The 22,267-nt window shown below is 50.6% G+C and overlaps 9 protein-coding genes across 9 annotated transcripts; 6 read left to right on the plus strand and 3 right to left on the minus strand.

Moving 5' to 3' along the window:
• Window positions 1-306: 306 nt before the first annotated feature.
• Window positions 307-1,316, plus strand: HO173_009438 (uncharacterized protein; the record flags this gene model as incomplete). The annotated part of the gene is made up of 2 exons (XM_037311328.1): window positions 307-1,167; window positions 1,218-1,316. The coding sequence occupies 2 exons, from the start codon at window positions 307-309 to the stop codon at window positions 1,314-1,316; spliced, it is 960 nt and encodes a 319-aa protein (XP_037161762.1).
• A 1,581-nt stretch (window positions 1,317-2,897) lies between these two features.
• Window positions 2,898-6,738, minus strand: HO173_009439 (uncharacterized protein; the record flags this gene model as incomplete). The annotated part of the gene is made up of 4 exons (XM_037311329.1): window positions 2,898-6,172; window positions 6,225-6,303; window positions 6,354-6,590; window positions 6,640-6,738. The coding sequence occupies 4 exons, from the start codon at window positions 6,736-6,738 to the stop codon at window positions 2,898-2,900; spliced, it is 3,690 nt and encodes a 1,229-aa protein (XP_037161763.1).
• Window positions 6,739-7,096: 358 nt separating this feature from the next.
• Window positions 7,097-9,719, plus strand: HO173_009440 (uncharacterized protein; the record flags this gene model as incomplete). The annotated part of the gene is made up of 4 exons (XM_037311330.1): window positions 7,097-7,145; window positions 7,204-7,466; window positions 7,519-9,564; window positions 9,621-9,719. 4 exons carry the CDS (start codon window positions 7,097-7,099, stop codon window positions 9,717-9,719), a joined length of 2,457 nt encoding a protein of 818 aa, XP_037161764.1.
• An 816-nt stretch (window positions 9,720-10,535) lies between these two features.
• Window positions 10,536-11,717, plus strand: HO173_009441 (uncharacterized protein; the record flags this gene model as incomplete). The annotated part of the gene is made up of 7 exons (XM_037311331.1): window positions 10,536-10,595; window positions 10,674-10,701; window positions 10,760-10,774; window positions 10,828-10,877; window positions 10,929-10,948; window positions 11,038-11,589; window positions 11,642-11,717. The coding sequence occupies 7 exons, from the start codon at window positions 10,536-10,538 to the stop codon at window positions 11,715-11,717; spliced, it is 801 nt and encodes a 266-aa protein (XP_037161765.1).
• Window positions 11,718-15,143: 3,426 nt separating this feature from the next.
• On the minus strand, window positions 15,144-15,865 carry HO173_009442 (uncharacterized protein; the record flags this gene model as incomplete). Its single annotated transcript, XM_037311332.1, has 3 exons — window positions 15,144-15,162; window positions 15,220-15,465; window positions 15,528-15,865. The coding sequence occupies 3 exons, from the start codon at window positions 15,863-15,865 to the stop codon at window positions 15,144-15,146; spliced, it is 603 nt and encodes a 200-aa protein (XP_037161766.1).
• A 414-nt stretch (window positions 15,866-16,279) lies between these two features.
• Window positions 16,280-16,909, plus strand: HO173_009443 (uncharacterized protein; the record flags this gene model as incomplete). Its single annotated transcript, XM_037311333.1, has 3 exons — window positions 16,280-16,313; window positions 16,364-16,396; window positions 16,449-16,909. 3 exons carry the CDS (start codon window positions 16,280-16,282, stop codon window positions 16,907-16,909), a joined length of 528 nt encoding a protein of 175 aa, XP_037161767.1.
• A 337-nt stretch (window positions 16,910-17,246) lies between these two features.
• Window positions 17,247-17,519, plus strand: HO173_009444 (uncharacterized protein; the record flags this gene model as incomplete). The annotated part of the gene is made up of 1 exon (XM_037311334.1): window positions 17,247-17,519. The coding sequence occupies one exon, from the start codon at window positions 17,247-17,249 to the stop codon at window positions 17,517-17,519; it is 273 nt and encodes a 90-aa protein (XP_037161768.1).
• A 503-nt stretch (window positions 17,520-18,022) lies between these two features.
• Window positions 18,023-18,418, plus strand: HO173_009445 (uncharacterized protein; the record flags this gene model as incomplete). The annotated part of the gene is made up of 1 exon (XM_037311335.1): window positions 18,023-18,418. One exon carries the CDS (start codon window positions 18,023-18,025, stop codon window positions 18,416-18,418), a length of 396 nt encoding a protein of 131 aa, XP_037161769.1.
• Window positions 18,419-18,600: 182 nt separating this feature from the next.
• On the minus strand, window positions 18,601-19,313 carry HO173_009446 (uncharacterized protein; the record flags this gene model as incomplete). Its single annotated transcript, XM_037311336.1, has 2 exons — window positions 18,601-18,831; window positions 19,269-19,313. 2 exons carry the CDS (start codon window positions 19,311-19,313, stop codon window positions 18,601-18,603), a joined length of 276 nt encoding a protein of 91 aa, XP_037161770.1.
• Between the last annotated feature and the right edge of the window lie 2,954 nt (window positions 19,314-22,267).

Genomic DNA, 22,267 nt, shown 5'->3' on the forward strand with positions numbered 1-22,267 from the left:
TTTAAATTTCAAAACCCACGAGTTCTGTTTGCCGCTGGTAACTCCAGAGCAGTTCACGAGTGATGGACTGCTTTTATATATATATATATCACGCTTCATCTCTGGTGTGGTGGCGTGCAATCCTAACAAGAGGGCACGCCTTTCGCCAGATGCAATAAAAGCGGCAGTAGTCAAGTTCGCGATTCAGCGATTTCCTGGAGCAGTGGGGCTTCAGCAGCAGTTGTCGTAGCAGGTAAGACTGGCAATGGGGTGCTACATGATTATCAGTAAGCTGACAGGGTTTAGTTCGATTGTCGCGACGGCGCAATGGCTCTGGAACGGTACGGTACGTCAAGGCTTCGTGCCGCAAGGCAAGACTACGAGTCTGCAGTTGCCCGTCGTCGATGGTATAGGGAGGTTGGGAAGGGGCTTCCACCAGGCATTACGAATTGGGAACACTACCACTTAGAGGACCCACCCGACCTCAACACTGCCCACCTCCAGATGCATAACTTGACGGAGCTTCATGTAACAAAGTTCGTGCACGGTGGTACGGCTCTTCAGGTATCTCTGCCTTCACGAATAGAGAAGGCAGCGTCGGTGGAGCGAACGCACATCCATATTGGGGACTCTGACCCACATGTCCTCGGACTCGTGAGGATAGAGCTTGACACAGCTTATGATCCCTCCTTGGTTGCAGTATTCGCCAACGTTGACTTGAGGGATGAAGCCCAGGTATCTCTTCGAGTGTTCAGATTTGACTTTGGGGATGACAAGGTGGAACAACTTGCAGTGGACATCCTGGAATGGAATGGCTCCAACGAGACAGTCTACCAACTGGGCTCTGGTCCACTGCAGTCCGCTGCCAACCTCCAAGACTCGGTACGACCCTTCTTCGCGAACAACGGCTACATCCCAAAGACCGACGTCGTTGTTGAGACGGTCAATGAACTTATCACGCGAAAGGTTGCTGTCCGTTGCAATGCCTCATCTGCATGGCTACCGAAAATGACAGCGGTGAACGGCGGCCACGAAGACCGGGAGTTTCCAGCGTATCCGGTGGGGTGGTGTACCTTGTGTCAACCCGTCGCGACGCCGAATCAGAGGCCAGCAAACCCTGTAGAGCCGACTCAGACTCCTCCACATGTTAATATGAGGACTGTACTTGGGAACATTATCGATCGAAAGGTAAGGTTCCTAGATCTTCTTGCCCCTACATATGTTAACCATGAGGGCAGCGCCGCTATGATTCTGATGATTCTTTAGGCTCCGGCCAGATCAACCACATCAACAACGCTGATAAATTGGTGAGGCAGGAGGGGCAGAACTGTGTTTGAGCCAAGGTTGATGATCACGGGCTGTCGGCGGTGTTGCAAGACACGATGCGGGTGTCTTGATAAATGTTGTCACAGCCTGAATGAGAGGATAGTGAGCTGGAGTTTCGTAGGATAGACGCAAAGAAGGAGCAGTGATGAATAGGATTGACGACACCTGTAAACTATTGTGGTTCCGCGTGCACAAAAAACCTGCATAGAAACAAAACAGTTCATGTTAGTGATCTTGAACATCGTAAATGATAAAAGAGTTCGGACATTTTGTCAGGGTCTTTATTTGGGTTTCTTCTCTTCTGGCTTTTTCTGATTTCTTCCCCTTTTTCTTTCTTTTTTCCTCTCGATCTTTTTCTACCCTCGGAAACAGATGTCCTACATCTCTGCCTACGGGAAGGGGGCAGATCACGAGCTAGCCTCCCCACTCTCATCTAGAATGACTAGACCGGACTTGTTGATGCCCGTCGACTTCGGGGTCCGTTATGGTGAGTTTTGTCGTAACATGCGGGTTGGCAGGGTGTGGGAAACTTTTTGGAGAAGGGATCTACGAGGGAAAGGGAAAGGGAAAGGGAAAGGTGAAAGGTTGACTGGCTGGCTGGCTGGTAATTTTCAAAGTCTAAATGTTGGGCTAGAGAAGCTGGTTAGTGAAAAGCTCCATCCTACACCACTTATATACCAAATAAACAAACAACTGAGGAGTTCGAGCCAATCGGGCCTTTGGAAATATCAACACTAACCTCAACGCCGAATTCTGCTACCTATTTTCTGTGAATGAATGCCCGGAGTATCCCCTTATTCTGCCCCTCGAACAGACGAGTAGGTAGGTCTGATAGATATGTTGCGGCGTCCTCACAGGGCCCATAAGATCGACACTAGCGCCTTCTAAGCGAGGCAGTTCATACGAACATCGAAGCACTGGCGAGAGTATTTCTCAAGCATTGCCGTACATGAATCCTCGGACAAAAATTCCTTTGCAGATGAAAATCCAATGAGACGGTCGATATTTGAACTTCGAGTCCTCGAACCGCGAAAAAAGGTTAAGTAGGCAGCTGGATCAGGTTTCTGTATTGACAATTTTTGTTTTCAGTAAGCGCAAACAATTAGACCACGCGCGTGTCAACCAATGTGATTTCATTCGTTCGTTTCATCATTTCCAGTAGAGAAAAGGTTGGTCTTATAATGATATATATCACTGGTGTTTGAGGGCTCCGCTTACGTGGAGGCTGAAGAGGGTTTCCCAGATGTGTTTGCGGAGCCGACATGGCGGAGTAATCGAGCTCAAGATTGACGGTCACACAGGCTATTACTGCGCCAATGGATGGATTGCGGGCATAGTTAGGGTGACAAAGTACGTAGATTGCGGTTTTTCGTTACCGTTTGTTGATACCCTGTGAGGAACGATGACCCCAACCTGATGAGGCCAAACCAAGAAGATACGGGCGGAAAGGTTTCCTCAATCACTGCATGTCTTCGAATTTAGCCCAGCAGAGTCTAGATCTCTCATACGGCAACGAAAGATTGTGAATACCTTCTGCCGCTGTACCTAGATGCTTTGGAATATCTGCACCATCATCTCATATCTGAATCATGTCACATCAAGCTACTCCTTCCCCCAACTTCTGTAGGTCCCTGCCCATTTGGCATCTCGCCATTCCTGCCAACGACAAACTCCCTATAGATGCGCTCCAGCCTCCTCCTCTCATCTGCACCGACCGAGCTTCTCGTTGTAGCAAGCGAAGCTTCAATATGTTTCCACTCAATCACGACCTCTTGCTTCGACCCCGCCTGTATACCATCCCTGTTGGCGTTGTCCTTGGAAGATGGCTCAGTGATTCCACGTCGTGCATGTCGATCCTTTCGCTTGGCAAGCTTGATTGCATCCAGCTTCGCAATGACTGCTGCGTACTCTGTTGCCTGCTTTGCGCGACTCATGGCGGGAACTGCGCCGTTTACGGTGTCCTCCTTGCCAAAGCGAAATTGTAGAATATCTTGTTTCGAGGCGCTGCTGTACTTCTTATTGTTTCTACGACTCTTGGAATTGATGTCACCGTTGATACTATGGTCACCTAGTACATCGTGGATTGCTTCGAGATGTGCGTTGTAGATGACAGCCTGCAGATCGGCGCCTGAGTAGCCTGCTGTTCGATGGGCAACCTCCGAGAGACTCTTGTGCTGATATGCCGCATCCAGGATGTCTTGGCTGATGGACAGCTTCTTACTTAGCGCTCGAAGAATGTCCAGTCGGTCATCCAAGCTGGGCATATCACAGAGCAGCGACTTATCAAGGCGACCTGGTCTTAGTAGAGCAGGATCAATCAAGTCAGGTCGAGAAGTCGCAGCCAGCACGTAGACCCCGGAGAGACCCTCTGCACCATCCATCTGCGTCAGAAGCTGGTTCACCACACGATCCGTGACGCCTGTAGAATCATGGCCTCGCTTCGGTGCGATGCTGTCAAATTCGTCGAAGAAAAGCACACATGGTCTCGCTGATTCAGCTCTGTCAAAGAGATCACGGACACTTTTCTCGCTAGCACCAATGTATTTGTTCAAGATCTCTGGACCTTTCACGCTGATGAAGTTCAGGCCACACTCGCCAGCTACCGCGCTTGCAAGCAATGTCTTGCCGCAACCTGGGTAGCCGTAAAGTAGGAGACCAGAGCGTAGGCGGAGAGGGCACTGTGCGAAGATCGGAGCGTAGGTGGTAGGGTACTGCAATGTTTCGAGGAGGATCTTGCGAGTTTCTAGCAGCCCTCCGATGGAATCAAACGTAGTCTTGGATGACTGCAGGGTTACATTCCTGAGAGATGCGGGAGTGAAGCCTTTCAGAGCATTCTCGAAATCCACTTTCTTGAGGACGATGTTCGACTCTTCAGCGGGATCTGAGGCTGTGTCAACGGATCTGATCAAAGCTTCACTCTTTGCTCGAGAAACAAGGAGCACTAAGTCACCCGGCATGTAGCCATCAGTCTGCCCTGCTAATTCAAGGAAGTCTAGGCTGCGATCGACTTGGAACTTTTCGGATCCATCTGCAAGCTCCGAGCGAGAGGATTCACCCATCCAAGCGGCCTCAATATCTTGGCTACTGCCGCGTGAGTGGCCATTCGCACCATTGGCTGATGACCTTCCATCGCGAGATTGACCGGTGAGAGCTTGCAGCACTTGCCGCCGACCGTCTTTGTCTGGCACCTTCAGCGCTACTATTTCCCTCATGACGTTGCCTCCAATAATGACGTTGTTCAGCGCTTCTTTCGCTTGCGACGTTGCCAAGATCACCACATGCGAGTCGAGGCTGCAGTACTGGCGCACGAGAGCGCACACTATCTCACTGATCTGTCGGCTGCGGCCATTGTCGTTTGTCTGAAGCTCTGTCTCGGCGGGACAGAGTTTGTCAAGGTCGTCTAGGATGACAAGCGCGCGGCCTCCTGATCTAGCACCCCAAGATGCGGTCATGAACAGTCGACTCAGACTATCTTTGATTGTAGAGACTCGGGTCTCGTCGGTCGTCAGCTTGCGACAGGGGAAGTAGCTTGTGTGAAATAGATCGAACGTGCGCAGTCGATGGCCAAGTAAGCGTGCCAGAGATGATTTGCCAGAGCCGAGGCCACCAGTCAATAGAACAGACGAACAGTGCGACAGGTTGGCGGTGAGCTGGTTGATAAGGCTGTCAATGCCGATTATGGAGGGGAACTCAATTGGAAGTGGGTCAGCGTTGATAGCGGTTGATTTTGAGGTACTAAAAGGATTTGGTATTCCCTGTTGCACTTGGATGGCACCCTTGATCTCTGAGCCTATGCACCACTTCACAGAAACCTTAGCAGACTCCCTGCCGTCGTGCGAAGGTACCTCCAGCCGGACAAGTCCTCCTTCCCAATCCTGGCTTTCAATGTCTTGTGGGATTCTGGGCAGAACGAGGCCGTTCGTGAGGGGCCCATCTAGCATGCCTGCCTCATCCTGTTCCACGCTTGCATAATAAGCCCGAATTTTCTCAGCTGCTGCTTCACGGCCTGCTTTGGATTGCCCGCCAAACTTGATGCCATCGACTTCTCCGAACTTCCCGATAATAGGGAAGATTTTTAGATTCTCAATTCCACTTCTTGGTACTGGAGGTGGCGCGGCTTCAATACGCACAAGGCCTCCAACAATGCCCTCACTGTTCAGAGCAGAGCAAAGGGCCGAAGAAAGAGCAACATGACGAGAATCAGGAGCATCGTCCCAGGCGAATAGCTTTGCAACAATCTTCGACGCAGGCTTCCCAGACTCGCTGGCTTCCATGTCTTTACTTCTCTGTTGCTGCTGCGGATCAAGTGAAATTTCGATCCCACCAGGTTTCACGACAGACACACACACGTATTCAAGACTTTTGAGAGCTTTGTTTGCTAGCAACTCTCGGTCTACCCATAGCCCGAGGTTTCTATCATGAGTCTTGCCTTCATCGTGTTCGTCGAACAAATGAGCACACCGGCTTCTATCCACACCACGGAGGAAGACTGCGCTCGGTCCGGCACTTCCTCGATGACTGCGTTGCCTTGATGCCCCCATTCCACTTCTTCCGCCAGCACTTCGGCGCCCAGTGCTAGCAATACTCTGACTCGTGGTACGGTCATTATGCGATAGGCGAGGTCGTGTCTTAGGAGCCACAATGACCTCACCGTCCGGCGAGATCTTCGCAAATGGAGTCGAAGAAGGTTGTGGCGGAGTAAGAGAGCTAATGATGACATTTGCCGTGGAGGTTGGCGACAGGTGGATAGTCAAAGGATGAACTTGCTGAGCCTGGGCGGAAGGCGACGCAGCGAAAGAGGGGTTGGGTAAGGCTCGAACTTGGAATAATAGATTGGATTCGAGAAAACTCGCATGGAGCTCAATAACTGCGGCAGCCGTTAGCTTGCGTTCCCAGATATGAGCGCGGGACACACTTGCTTTCCCAGTCTGCTGGAGTCAGCGGTTCAATATGAACTGTATGTGCCATGGGAGGATCCAGATGTAGAGATATACCCACCTGCATTATGACCTTAGCATCCTTTAATGCAATCACCCCATCTCTCTGACCTTCTGGCCATCCATGAGACCCAGCATACGTCCGAACATTGCATCAATTTCCACCACTCCAATTTCGTCTTTGGGTCTTCTTCCAGTTCTGTCGGTGATTGACGTTGACTTTGCTGTACTTGCCATTCCTGTCCATCCGACGTATACAGAGCGTTGGGAAGCGCCATTGGGCCTTTTTAAGACTTGTTCAGTCGAGGACTCCTTGTACTGTAGCTCGACGACAACATTCTGGACGACCTAGCAATGTATAAGTATTATGTCCATAAAGAGTAACCTGACTGCTTACAGCCTTTGCATTGTCAAGCAGTCCAACGATTGACCGAGGAACGTTAACAAAGCAGTTTTTGAGCTCTACGAGCTTGATTTCGGCCTGAGTTGGCGCCATAGCTGGATTTTAGAACCTCTTGTGGCCGTCCAAGATGACTTAAGAGCGTTATGAAACCATCGAGGTTAGTAGCGAACTTCTCTTATTGCTCAACAACCAGAATTGGAGAAACTGTGTACCTTATGCTTTTCAACAGCCGAGGCAGGACCGAGCGGTTCGGAAGCATTTACGGGCTTCGGGAGCGCTAACCCGAAAAGATACTAATTGATCGCGAAACGACGCGTCTCACGCGCCAAAGTGGTTGGCCTTCTCCATATCATATCGAGCACTTGGAAATGCTCCACAGCAAGCAAAACTCATGTGTTAGATCTCCTTCCCTTCTCGTAAGCAAACCAACAACTGTTCTCCAGCTGGATCAATGGCGCTTCTCACCTTCCGATCGCCCGTGGACTACGCTGCACAACAAAGTAAGTGCCCCTTTCCTCTACTGGCCTTTCGGACATGAAGTACTGACAAGGACTACAGCTGCCTTCGAGGACTTCCTACTGAACTACAAATCTACGCAAACCGACCTAGACCTCGCAGCGACTGACGCCTTTCAAGATCTCAACATTGACGGAGATGGCACGAGCGATGAGTACGACTTTATGGATGATGTGGTAGATGGGAAGGCAGCCCGGCATGCTGGGCAGCATATAGAGCCTAAGAGAAAATACATGGATATGCTACAGAAGGTGGCAGATCGACAGATAGGGGAAGTAACAATAGAGCTGGACGATTTGGACAATGTAAGTGAGCCCTCCGATTTTGTTCTCTACTTTCACTGATCATCCGACATAGTATGAGAAAAGCTTTGGTGAGGAGGGTACGGGCTTACGATTAGTCGACTCGATCGAAAAGAATGCGAAACATTACATCGACGTTCTATCGCATGCAGTGGACAAAGTAATGCCGAAAGAGACGAAGGAGATTTCATTCAAAGACGATGTGCTTGATATCATCATGTCGCAGCGTGAGAAGAGGAACGAGAGCGTGATGCTGGCAGCAGATAATGAGCTCGACCCTTCGCAGCCTGAAGCAATATTTCCTGCTGAGCTTACACGACGATACACTTTGGTTTTCAGACCAATCAGTCCTGCCGGATCGGATAGCGACAGAAATACAAAGGCGCTTGCTGTTCGGAATGTGCGAGGAGAGCATCTAGGCCATCTTATCACTGTTAGAGGTATCACGACTAGGGTTTCTGACGTAAAACCCTCCGTACAAGTCAACGCGTACACCTGTGATCGATGTGGATGCGAGATATTTCAGCCTGTCACCTCAAAGCAATTTACCCCAATGACGGAATGTCCCTCAGATGAATGCAAGCAGAACAACTCCAAGGGTCAACTATTCCTATCAACGCGGGCATCGAAATTTCTGCCTTTCCAAGAAGTTAAGATACAGGAAATGGCTGATCAAGTACCTGTTGGCCATATCCCTCGGACACTAACCGTTCATTGTCATGGAACCTTGACGAGACAGATCAACCCTGGCGATGTCATTGATGTGGCGGGAATCTTCCTCCCAACGCCGTACACAGGCTTCAAAGCTATCCGTGCTGGTCTTCTGACAGATACCTACCTCGAGGCTCAACATGTCAATCAACACAAAAAGGCATACGATGATCTGGTCTTTGATGCCAAGACGTTCCGAAGAATCGAGCAATACAAGCATTCAGGTCACATGTACGAGTACCTCTCGAGGTCCATCGCTCCGGAAATCTATGGTCATCAAGATGTGAAGAAGGCGCTTTTACTGCTCCTGATCGGCGGTGTCACCAAAGAAATGGGCGACGGAATGCGAATACGTGGAGACATCAACATCTGCCTTATGGGTGATCCTGGTGTGGCTAAATCTCAACTTCTCAAGTACATCACCAAAGTAGCTCCTCGGGGTGTTTACACTACCGGACGTGGAAGCAGCGGTGTCGGACTGACAGCAGCCGTCATGCGAGATCCAGTCACAGACGAGATGGTGCTGGAAGGAGGTGCTCTAGTCCTGGCAGACAACGGTATCTGCTGTATCGATGAATTCGATAAGATGGACGATGGAGACCGAACAGCCATCCACGAAGTCATGGAACAACAGACAATCTCGATCTCAAAAGCTGGCATCACAACGTCCCTCAATGCTCGGACATCAATCCTCGCCGCAGCCAATCCCCTCTATGGCCGCTACAACCCACGAATCTCTCCCGTGGAAAACATCAATCTTCCCGCCGCACTCCTTTCACGTTTTGATGTTCTCTTCCTCATGCTTGACCAGCCCAGTCGCGAGTCGGACGAAGAGCTAGCCCAACATGTGACCTATGTCCACATGAACAACAAGCATCCAGAAACCACGGGCGTGATCTTCACTCCTCACGAAGTTCGCCAGTACATTGCTCAAGCTCGAAGTTGGCGGCCAACGGTGCCCAAGGAGGTTTCGGAGTACATGGTTGGCGCATACGTGCGTATGCGCCAACAGCAGAAACGTGATGAAGGTGGCCAGAAGCATTTCACCCACACCTCGCCTCGCACACTTCTAGGTGTCCTTCGACTCTCGCAAGCATTGGCTCGACTACGCTTCTCTTCACAAGTTGTCACTGACGATGTTGACGAGGCTTTACGACTGGTAGAAGTCAGCAAAGCAAGCTTGTACAACGACTCAAGAGGAGCGGCTGATCAAAGCCCAAGCAGCAAGATTTACAATCTTGTCAGGGCGATGAAGGATAGTGGGGCGGCGGCTATCGGAGATGGGAGTAGAGGAGAGTTGAGCATTAAGAAGGTCAGGGAAAGAATTATTGCGAAAGGTTTCACGGAGGATCAGTTCAGCCAGGCGTTGGATGAGTATGCTTTGCTTGACGTAAGCCACCCATTCCCTTTGCCCAGTGGAGGCATCGCTGACAAGAAGCTCCACAGGTATGGCAAACGGCTGCGGAAGGTACTCGTCTTGTTTTCATCGAGTCTGGAGATGCTGATGGGGACATGGACATGGATGGAGACGATGATATGTTCTAGATGGAGTGCTATTCATGGCGTCTGGCTTCATTTGACTGCTACTTGCAAGATTATAGCTTGTACAAATTAGCGAGCAGTTGGCAATGTATTTGAGACCAGACCGAAATACCGATTTGGATAATGATACCCTCAGGAGCCCCGAGGAAACAGCATCGGCATCCGTGTTCAGAGAGAGACCCTAGGATCTCTCTATTAACATCATATGGACGTGAGGCCTCAACCTGACGCAAAGGGGTCAACGATGCATATTTTTTAGGAAAGGATGGCCATGTTCCATACGCACAAGGCACTTCACCAACTTCGCGAACACAGATAGTCTAGTCGTTGTGCCATTCATGGTAGGCGGTAGCCCAAACGTGCGCCTAGAGGTATGTCTCTCTAGGTAGGAACTTTTTGTAGGTGTAGTATTATCCATGTAGAATAAAGCGTTTTACAACAACGCTATTCCACTGTGTGGATGGAAAGGAGGTGAAGACAAAAAAGCAAAGCTCGCCGTTTTCGGGAAGGCGTGGCATGGGCCTATCTCAATTCAATTCTTCTTGACGATGCAAGGTACAACAAAATGTGAATTTTCTGCCTGATATAACGCATTTCGATCCTCAGACATTATAGCCAAACTCGCCTTGCAGCAAACCTGCCGACGAAATTCTTGCGCTGAAAGCGAGCTTCAAATCAGCAGCTGCGAAATTTGATTGCCCCCCTCTTCCACCAGAAGCCTTCTATATCGCAAACCAATCAATTGTCGTCAGACACAACCAAATCATCACTCACCTCGATAATCACACGGCTCGAGTTCAGCTCGAGTCTGCAAGGAGGATGCGGGATTCCGGCTTCCACCCGTTCAAGGGTCGAGTCAGTAGGCACTTCGGCGAGACGGTACGCGACATGACGTCCGTATACAGAGTGAAGAGGCTGGATATTAGAGGGGTTTAAGAGCTGATCAATTGCGTGTAGCTTGGCCCAGACGCTGCATATCTGAGCTGTGAGTCTAGACATGCACATGCCCGACCCGTGTACTGCAGTGGCTAATTGGAGGGTAGACTTCGATATACGATGTGTGTGCGGCCGTACAGACTCGATCATGGAGACTGCGGCTAAGAGTTGATAGTGATGAAAGAGGATATCGACACACTGAAGAATGACTGGTTGACGGACAACGTATGAAGGGTTACACCTGCGAGACCTGGGCATGGCTAATGGATCGTGCAGAGCATATCATTCTGGGAAGAGTACGTCCATCACCAGGCTTAGGCTCGTCCTAGCACTATACGGCCACACCAAAAAGAACTTTCGTTCAGCGGGCTTACAGCGTCTACAGGTACCTCGAACGCGAATACCTCAATCAATACAAAAATGCCCACATCGTCCTCCTCCGCCCATCCATGTCCTTCATGCTCATGCAGACCCCTGACCCTCACACACTCAAAGAAGCCCTCCCCAATTTTTCACGTACAACTCACATCTTCCTCCCCATCAACGACTGCCGCAATCCCTCAATCGCCGAAGGCGGCTCACACTGGTCCCTGCTCCTTGTGAGCGTCGTCGACGGCGTGGCATTTCACTATGATAGCCTCAACCCCGCAAATAGGAACGAAGCTGGGTTGGCAGCGAGAAAGATTGGTCAGTTGTTGGGAAGACAGCTCCAGTTCATCGATCTGGCGGATTCCCCGCAACAGGAGAACAGCAGTGATTGTGGGGTTTTTGTTTGCATACAGATGAGACATTTGCTATTGAGAAAGCTGCTGATGGCGCATGCGAAGGAGAAGGTTAGTATGAGCATGGGAGGGAAGAGTGTGGATGCTACGCAAGGGAGGAAAGAGATGCTGAGGATTATTGAGGGGTTTAGAAAGGAAGGAGAGAGGCGGAGGTCGTAAGTGTTCGACGTGACCCATGTATTAAATGTCTTTGCTGATCGTGGGCAGATCGAGTGCAAGTCCCTCACAGAGCCACAAGCATTCGAGCCAGAAGCCTTCGAGGAGCCCTCCGAGAATTGAGTGAAAGGCACATCGATCTAGCGAATGATGGTGGTCGCATCGGTTTGCCGTTGCATGCTTGAGCGTCGGCGCTATCAGGGAAACTCCTCGGGACACACTGCAAAACATACTGCAGATTATACTGCAGAAAATACTGGCTAGTCAATAGCTGTAGCAACATGATATGCAGGTATATTGCAAGGCTTCAAGCTGGCGCTGCTGCTCCACTGGTGGCCAGCCTTCCACTTTTCAACACCAACTTTCTGACCTCACATCTAAAGTGATCACGCCTGTCCTCGTGCGTATAGCAATATCCATCATGTCTACCGTCCTTCTGCGGCTCCTCTATGTCTGCATCGAGTCCTCCGGGCTTACATGATTGGGCAAGAAGGTGGGCTTTTGCCGCTGCGTTAGCGGATGAAAGGGAAGCGTGGACTTCGACAAGGGCGAGTCTGCCTTTTGGGTCTGTGTGGTGCTCGAAGTCCTTTCGAGTCACGGTTTACACGCTGGATACGGGGCCTGTAAGGCGGCTTGAGGGGATAGCAGCGATTACGTCAAGCGCTGGTAGAAGTCAATGGGACGCCGCGATGTGCAATATATTAATTTGATGGCGACGTCCTGTTGGCTGAGGCTGGTAGTAGTGTATTCCTCGATATTTTGTCACAGAGAGATACGGGTAGTCACGTGGAACCCGCTAAAAAAATCGTATCCCGAGACTCCGTCTTTAGTCCCACGACACTTCAAATTACACACACTCTTACTCCGCACACACGGTCCAGCTCAAGACAGGCAAATCATCAACATCAATATCGGCATCGGCCTCCTTTCCCAGAAGGCAGCACCTTTCAACAGGCCCGCCACCATGTTTGGTGTACTACGTCCCAGCACTCCTGAACGAGAGCGCATGCCAATCTCTCCCGGAGCCTCACCACCCCCACCACGCTCCCTTGCCCCAATGCCCCTCAGCGAGTTCAATTCCCGCGAAGAGCTGCTCGCCGGCTGCAAAGATTGGGCTGCTCACCAAGGCTTCGCAGTGGTCATTGCTCGCTCACGATTCAATCGCCTTTGGCTCAAATGCGACCGAGGCGGCACGTACGAGAACCGCCGCAACCTCACTCCCGAACAACGAAAGCGCAAGCGGGGCGAGAGTCGTCTGCTAGGATGTCAGTTCAAGATGCTAGCAAATGTGAAGAGAGACGGGGCTTGGAAGGTCGAAACTGAGGTGGCTGAGCATAATCACGGTCCCTCAGAGGACTTGAGCGCGCATCCTACGTTGAGGCGCATGACGGATGAGCAAGTGATTAAGGTGAATGAGATGTGTGATGCCGGTAGGAGCCCGGCCGAGACTTTGGAGGAGTTGAGGATTCTGTGGCCAGATATCAAGGTGTTGACGAGGGACATCTACAATGCGAGGAAGAAGCATAAGACTCAGAAAGAGCTGACTGAGCTGGCTGCTGGTCAGCCGGAAGAGCAGCCGTTTGAGGATCCGAATGGCGTGTTCCCTGGTCCGAGTACTAACGGAAGGTGGGCTTGGCTTGAGGATGGCGACGAGGTGATGAACAAGAAGTCTAAGAAGCGAAGGAGGACGGCTCCTGTACCACCAACTGCAGTGAATTCAGCGCTTGATCCTCAGCTACAGACTCCCAGTATCTCTTCTGCCTCTCAGCAACCTGTTTCAGAAGCTGGTCAACAGCTGCTCAATGATTTCAATCAAAATCATCCTCAGCCAACACATCTCCGATACGGAGAATACGATTCCGCACCTAACACCTATCCACGTCAGCCTACCGCAAACGGTCCCGCTGAGCATTTCCCCTCCTTTCAGAACGCAGACGATGACTCTAACACCCTCTCACCATTCTCCAACCACCAAGCCAACACCACTCCCTCCCGTCTACGTTCTCAACGCCAGAATGCTCCTACCGCATCCATGTCTGCAGCGGCTGGGACTCCCGATGCATCCACTGGCGGCGCGCTGGGAGACCCGAAAAGGCAGAGCGGGGAGTTGATTATCTCGAGGATTGAGCGAATGGAAAAGGAGCAGCGGGATCAGAAGGGCATGTTGGAGCAGATATTGGGGGCTGTGAGGGTGACGCAAGGGAATTCCTGAATGATCGGCACAGCCGAAGATCATGGATGACGGCGAAAACATGGTCGACGGTTTGTGCAAAGCGTTGTAAATATGGTCTGTTCTTTGCATGGCCGCTTGAGTCCACGGTCTGTGATGCGGAGTGGCTTGACACTTCACGTTGCTATGCAGCCAGGCGTTTTAGATGCTTTTGCAGCAAGCAAACCGTGGCTTGCACAAACTGAGGTAGCATTGGGCTTAACAGCAAGCGATTAAATACCAGCAGCATTGTCAATCATGTTGTAGCATTTGCCCATCTCGCATCACCAACAACCATCACACTACCGAAGACAGAAAAAGCACGACCGTCTATATCAGCCCTCGGCTTCGACCTTACCCGCCATATTGAACTGTATCTTGCTACTGTAAAAACACCGCCATCTACGCCAAAAGCCGGAAAACATCCTACGCAGGTCGGCCCAAAGTAGTCCGAAAAGGCAAAAAGCCCAGCCTCAGCCGGCCTCTCGTCTCGTCGTTCGGTCCAAAACCCTCCAAAAACTCCAACGCGGGGGTCGTATTCCAAGTGCCGTGGGTGAGTGTGGATTGGAGTAGATTGTTCCTATTCGACTACATGAGTCGAGTTCGAAAAAGTTACCATACGAGTAGGGGAGGAGCCCATTGGACGGATCGTGGGACTTGTGTTTTGGGGGTGGAGTCTTTGGGGTTGGAGATGTCGTCTTGTCGGTTTTGAACCCGGTTGGGTTTGAATATTTCGTCGTTACAACACGTCTTGCTTCGGCGAGCCGGAGGGGGGAAGGGGCGTCTGGTGGTCAGTTTTCGTGGCTTTGTAACTCCGGACATATATGTTTTGATGGAGGGATCGATAGTCTTGGGCATATGGAGCTGGTTTGTGTCACTTTTTGGGCCACTTTCAACGGTGCTTTGAGCAGATTTTCCTCGGTCAAGATGTAATAGTATACTCAGTGCTTCGCGGGAATTTGAGGGAAAAAAGGGGGACACGCCCGAATGGAGTATTGAGACCAGCTCTTCGAGCAAGGACAGATGTTTCATTCGAAGCTCTGGACTTGGGCAGAAACAGGGGGAAGACAAGGGGGGCCAGGGGGTAGAACGACAAAGGACTCACCCAACAGTGTTTGTGTCTGGAACAAATATTGAGATCTCCTACGTTGCTGCAAAGAGCTAATAGTAACGGTCGTAAACATTCGCAGCTTAAGCCGAGCTACTCAAACTTCACACACTTTTCACTTTCAAATGCATGGATTTCCAAAGTGGTGTTGAAAGGTCTTTCATGTTTCCGGAACGCCATATCTATGCAATGGGGTATCCGCGAGAGTTCCAAAAAGGCCAACCCAAGCTGGGCAGTTAACCTCCCTTAGTGGGCCTGGAGAAGGAGAAAAGCATCAGCGTATGGGCGGCACTTCTGAAGGGCAGTCTTTACCCCAGCTTCTCCACCTGCAAATCAATTCTATCCGTATTCGTCGCTTTCTTTTCCTTCTTCTCATCTTCCTCAGCGCAACCGCAATCGTAGAAGTCTCCAATGTTAGAACAGTCGAAGAGATCTTTCTCCAGAGATTTATTGACTTCGTTGTGAGCGTGGCATGCCCAAGCCGCAGCGGATGAGCGCGACGAGACTTGCGGAGGGAACTTATTGAGGATCTGACGGAAATGGCCAGCACATTCGCCGCTTAGAACCAACATCAGCAAGCCCCTCATAAGAAACTTTTGTCTTAATATTTTGACACTTACCATGGATAAAGCCGTGCAAAGAGATGTATGTAGGAAAAGAGCGCCGTCTGCTCGTCCTGCGAAGGCTTATCCGGGAACTTCGCCATGGTCGTGTGGAATAACTTCCACGCAGCCCTCCCTAATTCCGCTTTTATTGTCTCATTCCCAATCTTGCCCATGATCGCATCCCCTTTCAGCACATCATCGTCCACGCTGACCTGGTGTATGGGAATGGAGCTGAAGGTCGCATCTAGGTTCCTTCGTCCAGAGAACGTCCAAGTCAGGAGCGAGACAAGACCGACGGCTGTAACTAGTAGGAGGATGAAGCGTCGGGTTGGTACCGTGCCCGGGGTAGGCATGGCGCCCGAGGCGGGGGGGGGGGTAGAACGATGGAGGGTCTTCAGGTAAGGTCAGGTGGTTCCATAGGCGGTCATTTCAAAGCCCGTGGAGCATTCGCGCGGTTCACTGGCAGGGAAATATAGGCAATCATCAAAGAAGGAAAATGGAATAGGAACCTAACCTAGAGGTTACGAAGAACATCAGACGAAGTTCTGAGCCTTCACAATTCTGTAAGGCTGAATTATGCGCTTACTTATGCAGGGACTCGGGCATGCATAGGTACCTTAAGCTTCACCGATATCGCCGCTCCCAGAAGCCCCAAAATCTCACATAAACACTCCGCAACTTTTTTTCCACCTCCTCGCCTTCGTCTCACCTTGATATTCTAGTCATTGACAATTTACATACAATTTGCCCCCATCAACCCCCCCATAATGCCGTTTCCTCCGCCGCCTGTAGAATCCATTGGTATTGTAACACGGCTTCAAGCTTCAGGGTCATTTCTGACAGCTATGCAGATTGGGACAACATAGGCTTCAAAGTCCGCGATGGTATGTGCGAACATGCAGGATCACACATATTTCGAGCTTATAACTCACGCAGTCAATGGCCACATCGAATCATATTACAGCGTCAATACCGGCAAATGGAGTGAACCCCAATTCATCGCGGACCCTTATCTCCGCATACACGGCATGGCACCTGCCCTGAATTATGGCGAGCAAGCATTTGAAGGGATCAAAACATTTCGAACACCAGACGACCAGATAGCTATCTTCCGCACCATGGCCAACGCAAAACGAATGGCCCACTCTGCCGGATTTGTCGCGATACCCCCTGTACCAGAAACACACTTCGTCAAATGCTGTCACCTAGCAGTAGGGCTCAACGCCGAACATGTCCCTCCTCATCGCACCGGTGCTTCCATGTACATCCGGCCCCTGGTATATGGAAGCTCCGCACATCTCGGACTAACCCCGCCCGGAAGAGTTTACCTTTGTTGTCTTTGTGGTACCGGTTGGCGTCTTCCATGGCGTTCATCCCGTCGACGCCTTGATTCTTGAGGAGTTCGACCGAGCTGCGCCGGAAGGTACAGGATCCGCTAAATTAGGAGGAAACTATGGTCCTGTCCTGAAATGGAGTGAAAGAGCAAAGAAAGACGGTTTCGGTATCACGTTGCACTTAGATAGCAGAACAAAGACCGAGGTTGACGAGTTCTCAACATCTGGCTTCGTTGGAGTGCATAAAGAAGGAGAAGAGTATACAGTGGTTGTGCCAGACAGCAAAAGTGTGATCAAGAGCGTCACATCCGACAGCGTCTGCGAGATCGCAAAGTCTTTAGGCTGGAAGGTGGAATGTCGATCAATAAAGTACGATGAAATATCCACCTTCACCGAGATCATGGCCGCTGGCACGGCTGCGGCGCTGGTACCTATCAAGTCTATCACGATGAGGTCGAGGAACGACAAATTTATATATCAAGGCGGAAGCGATAAGCCTGGACCGGCGTGTGAGAAGCTCCTGACTACACTGAAGTCAATACAACAAGGCAAGATAAAGGACCCCTTCGGTTGGCTGGACTACGTGAAAGAACCTAAAGGGTTCCCGAGCATCAATGGAGCGTCAACGGACGGCGTGAACGGCGTGGACGGTAGTATAGACGAGCTACCTTAGTTCAAAAAGTGATTACAGGTCATTTTTGGCCTATGAGCTTCCAGTGGCTTGCAGGTTTCTCTATATTCATGACACTCTCTCATTTCATCTCCCTCAAAGCCCCCTACCATCTCAAAAGGCTTTCTCCTACTGTCCATTCCCTTGTCCGGATGCGATGTTCCTGCGGTTGGTTTTATACTCACGCTAAGAGAGCAATGTTCCTCTTTTTTACTTGTCCGTGAGTCACAGCACCAATTCTGAAAGAATATATTTATGGATTAAACGTCCCTCGACCCATTCTGTCCCTCTCTAAACCGTCTTCATCTCCACCGCCAGACAAAAAGAAGTCGCATTTCTAGAATATAATACGTCTACTCTAGTGACTCTCTACTTTACGAAATCCACGTCCGATTCCGCAGACTCCAATCCAACCCACATCGCAACAGTGCAAGCCAGTGAAACCCAGACCAACTATCAAACCCCGCCAGGCGCCCATCCCGAAACCCCTCCCACGCACCTACATCATGAACACCTCCCCTCCGCCCATCTCACACAACCCAACCCGACCGAATATCCGCCCCCGCGACATCTCCATCTCCACCCCCAACCCTTTCCCCAAAACCCACCCCAACAATCCCGACCCCGACCCCGACCATCACCGCTCAAGCTCGCCCGTCCGTGCGACATCATCCCCATCCATCCAGCTTACGAACAACACCAAGCTCAACCACATCGCGCCCGTGACCGTGACGTCTACGTTACCAGGCCCGATTCGGTCACCAATTCCGCATAGGCGAAGGCAGCGGTGCGGGCGTTGTGTGCCGAATGCGTGGGATAAGCCCCGGCGCGGGGTGGCTGATGAGGCAGAGGCGGCGTGTTCTGGACGTGGGGGAGTGGGATGGGAAAGAGGAGATGGGTGATGGTGGGAGGGGAAGGGGGAGGATTTTGCGATTCTACCAAATTCCCATCAGGATCCCGCACATACACTACTCTGGAGATGGCCCACCGCACCGGTCCTGTCGGCTACCTTTCCACCTTTCAAGACCTTGAGTTCATGTCAGTCTCCGCTTACGAGGCGCTCGCGTGTGCGGAAGATGATTGACTAGTCTCTCGCCCGCTCACCAAGGTAGCTTTCGACATCGTAGCGTAGGACGAGAAACTGACGTACATCCACCTTTTGCTCCTGAAACGTCTTGAGAACTTCGTCCACGGGTGTATCGGTCAAGAAACATAGATCCCCATTGCCGGTTTGTACATTCTGGGCTTTTGGGCCCGAATTCGCGGCCAGCTTGGTGGAGATTGATTTTTTTGGGAGCCGAAGACAAGTGCGTGCCTATCGTATCCTGGTCGGTCAGAGACCAAAGCTTGGTGAAGTCATTATGCAATGAGAATTTCGGAACTTGAATTTTTTTTGAGCATTTGTAGAGTACACGGCAAGGCGGGAATGCGCGATGATAGGTATTTAATGTCACAGTGGTAACGCCCTACGAGCTATTCTCCGACTGGATTGACTGGAAGGAGGAGGAGCATGGAGATCTGGTTACCGTTCCACATCTCTATGTCTTGCAGACGTCAACACTTGGTGCTTCATCCCCAATAGCTTTTCGTAGAATGCAACGGTTGCCCGGACAGAGCGCACGGTCAGGACGATATGTGGTTTTTTATATTTAAAAAAAAAAAAAAAAAAAAAAAAAAAAAAAAAAAAAAAATAAAAAAAAAAAAAAAAATAGGGGGGGGGGGGAAAAAGTAGATGCTCGAAAACGTGTAAACGCTGCGAGAGCGGCTGGAGAAAGAGAATGGCGAGGGAGTGAGCATTCTGGACCTGGGAAAGAAAAGCGTATGTGCTCGGTAAAGAAGCAGCCGGGCTCGAAGCGGTACGTTGTGGACAAAGTAGAGAAACCGCAGAGGGGACAGCGATGCCGCCTGCCAAGCCCGGCAAAAAGAGGAAAGGAGCCGTGGGGGAAACCAAGGGCATTGAGAATGAAGCAGAGCAGCAGTCCAAGCCGAAGAAGGCGAAGAAGGCGAAGAACGGTACCGTTGACAAAGACTACATTCAGAATGACGAGTAAAAGCTGACTCTCAACCCAAAAGCTCGCCGGTAGCCACGCCTGACTGAAGATCAAGCCCAGCCCAGACGACAGCATCATGCACGAGCAAGCCTGCCTCCATGGAGGACCTCAGGGCTCTCTATTCGGCTCGGATGCGTTGCGCGACGATGTCCAACGTCAGTAACGGGATTCATTGGGTATACGCTTCATAGAAGGATGTGAAAAAGGTCGTTGGCAAGATTGAGAGAGTCGTCATCTTGCCTGCGGAAACCTTTTCGCTTGCGGGATGCTTGAACCGATGCTGCCTAGTTCACGTCCACTGCCACTCGTGCTTCTGTACATCACAGTCATGACGGGGACTCAGCCCTTCAAAGAGCAATCATGAACTCCAGTACTGGAAGCTCTATGTTGGGATCATCCTGATATTTCCGTCTCAACTCTGACTGGAGGTAATATGCTGAACCTTGGTCATCCAGAAAAGTGACAGTCTCAAACGCCGTGTTTGTCTGTTCAGACACAAAATTTGGGTATTTAGCCGAGAATTTGTGCTGTCATGAACGAGGTCCAGCTCCAACAGAGCCTTGGGCCAGTGGAAATCAACTCCTCGTAATACTAAGTCTTTATATTTTTAAGGACTCGTACCGCAGCAGCTGCGACTTTTTCTAGCAGCGCTATTCTCAGTAACAATTTCTGCCGCTGATATTGGCTTCCGGCACCCACTGACGGCAGTCAGCCAGTCGCTCAGCTTCTGCTTCCTATCTTCCAATCCAAAAGACGGAATCTGCACTAGAAGGACGCTTCGATTCGATTGCAATGCCGTTAACCCGCTCAGATGGGTATTGGGCTGGAATACACATCGTCTGGATGGAGAAATGTCGCAAGAGCGATGATGGCATAGCTTTAGCGATGTCAGAGTAGTACCAGCTTTAGCGTCAGAGACTTACAGAGCAATGCACATTGCGCCAGTCAAGTAATTGCTCTTCGCGTTTTGAACCAGGCCGTTAACGACGAACACACCAAGGAAGACAGTTGCAGTCTCAAAAAAGTCAACGTGCAAAGTCATCGGCTCGTTTATTATCCACCCTAGGATGACCAAGATGGGCAAAGTGAAGAGTAAGAGCTGCATACTGCTCCCAATGGTAACGAGAATGGTGATATCCAAATTATTCTTCCATGCGACTACGCAAGCAGACAGGTAGTCTGTTACATTCCCCAAAAAGGGAAAGAGTATAAAGCCAAGAAAAGACTTGTGTGCTTTCCAGATCGAACCTTGGATGCTCGACACCAGGGCCAACGTACAGAGCGTGATGCACGTAAGGCTGACAGCGAGCCAAGTGATGGCCGCGAAGGGGCCAAGCGACAAATTGGCTGCGTCGGCAGAAGCATCTTCCTCATAGTTTTCTGGGTCCTCGTAGAAATAATCGCTGTGGGTTTTGAGTGTGAATAAAAGGTATAAGATGTACAAAGCCAAGAGTATTATCGCAATTCCAAGGCTTATGAGCAGCATGAGATTGTCACCGTAAGCCGTATCGTAGGTCTCTGATACTGTACCCGTGTAGAGCTCTGATGGTATCAAGAGGCAACACAAGGCAAGGAGGTTGAGTGAGGTAATACTCTTTGTCGTGAATGAATTGAAGGATCCCCGGCTGTACTTCATGCCGTGGGCAAAGAAGCACGAGCCCATTATCTGGCCTTTTTAGCAAAAAACCACAGCGGCAAGAAGTCACCGTGAGAGCACATACGAGGAGAGAGTAGCACAAAACACTACCGATTACACTGAGTTGCACCAGACGTATTTCACCTTTGCATAGAGCTACTATGCCAACCTTGGCAGAATCAATAAAGACCCATGGCCTAATAGCGGTAGGTGTGACACATACAACAAACTCAACAAGGTTATCCGAAAACGCGACAAGCAACCTTCCCAGAGCTGGATTCGAGTTCGCTGACAAGTCTTCACAAGCTGAGTGCACGAGACCAGATAATGGAATAATAGCCAAGAAATTGAATATAAGGACGACATCTGGGGCCAAGGGAGTAACAACAGCGACGAGTGCCAGAGGAAGAAAGACCAGTAACAGGTTCAGGTAGCTCTGTGGCAAAGGTTGTAACAGGTTCCGATACCCTCCTGAGCGTTGGAACATCCGCCAGACGTAGCCCAGCCAACGTGACCACCAGTAAGAAGCTGGTCGAAATGCCGACTTTCGTCCCTACACGAAGGAGTCAGTATTCTAGTGAGTCATGATGCATATTTGAGCTGGATATCGGGAGAAATTGCGCGCGGAATTTGGCCTGCAACCCAAGATCCGATATGAACGAGGAAAAGATCAATCCCGAAGACGCGCAGCTGGTTTATGATTCAAATTCAGCGTTGCCATGATTGGGAAACTTTCAGTAAGTGACAAAGCATTCTAAGGGAGTACGCCACGAGGAAATGCCCCTGAATCTAGGACTGTGACCAAGGTACCAAACAGTGGAGAGCAAACTCATCATTGACGTTATCAAACGGTGTGCAGTTGGTTACATGGCATGTTTGCGGAGTACGGTAGGAGCAGACGCCCCCGAGACATGGCCTTCCCAAGTACTGGTAGTCAAGAGGGGTGAACGACCTGGGAAAGACATGCCTGAGGTACAAAACGTTGCCCGGTGACGTGCCACAATTGTGCTGGCCACCGAACCCACCGCCTATTATCCCTATGCCAAGGCGTTTGGAATGCGGCT

Source organism: Letharia columbiana (assembly GCF_014066305.1).
Source record: "Letharia columbiana isolate WasteWater2 chromosome Unknown Sc0000040_s0, whole genome shotgun sequence".
Taxonomy (NCBI): Eukaryota; Fungi; Ascomycota; class Lecanoromycetes; order Lecanorales; family Parmeliaceae; genus Letharia; species Letharia columbiana.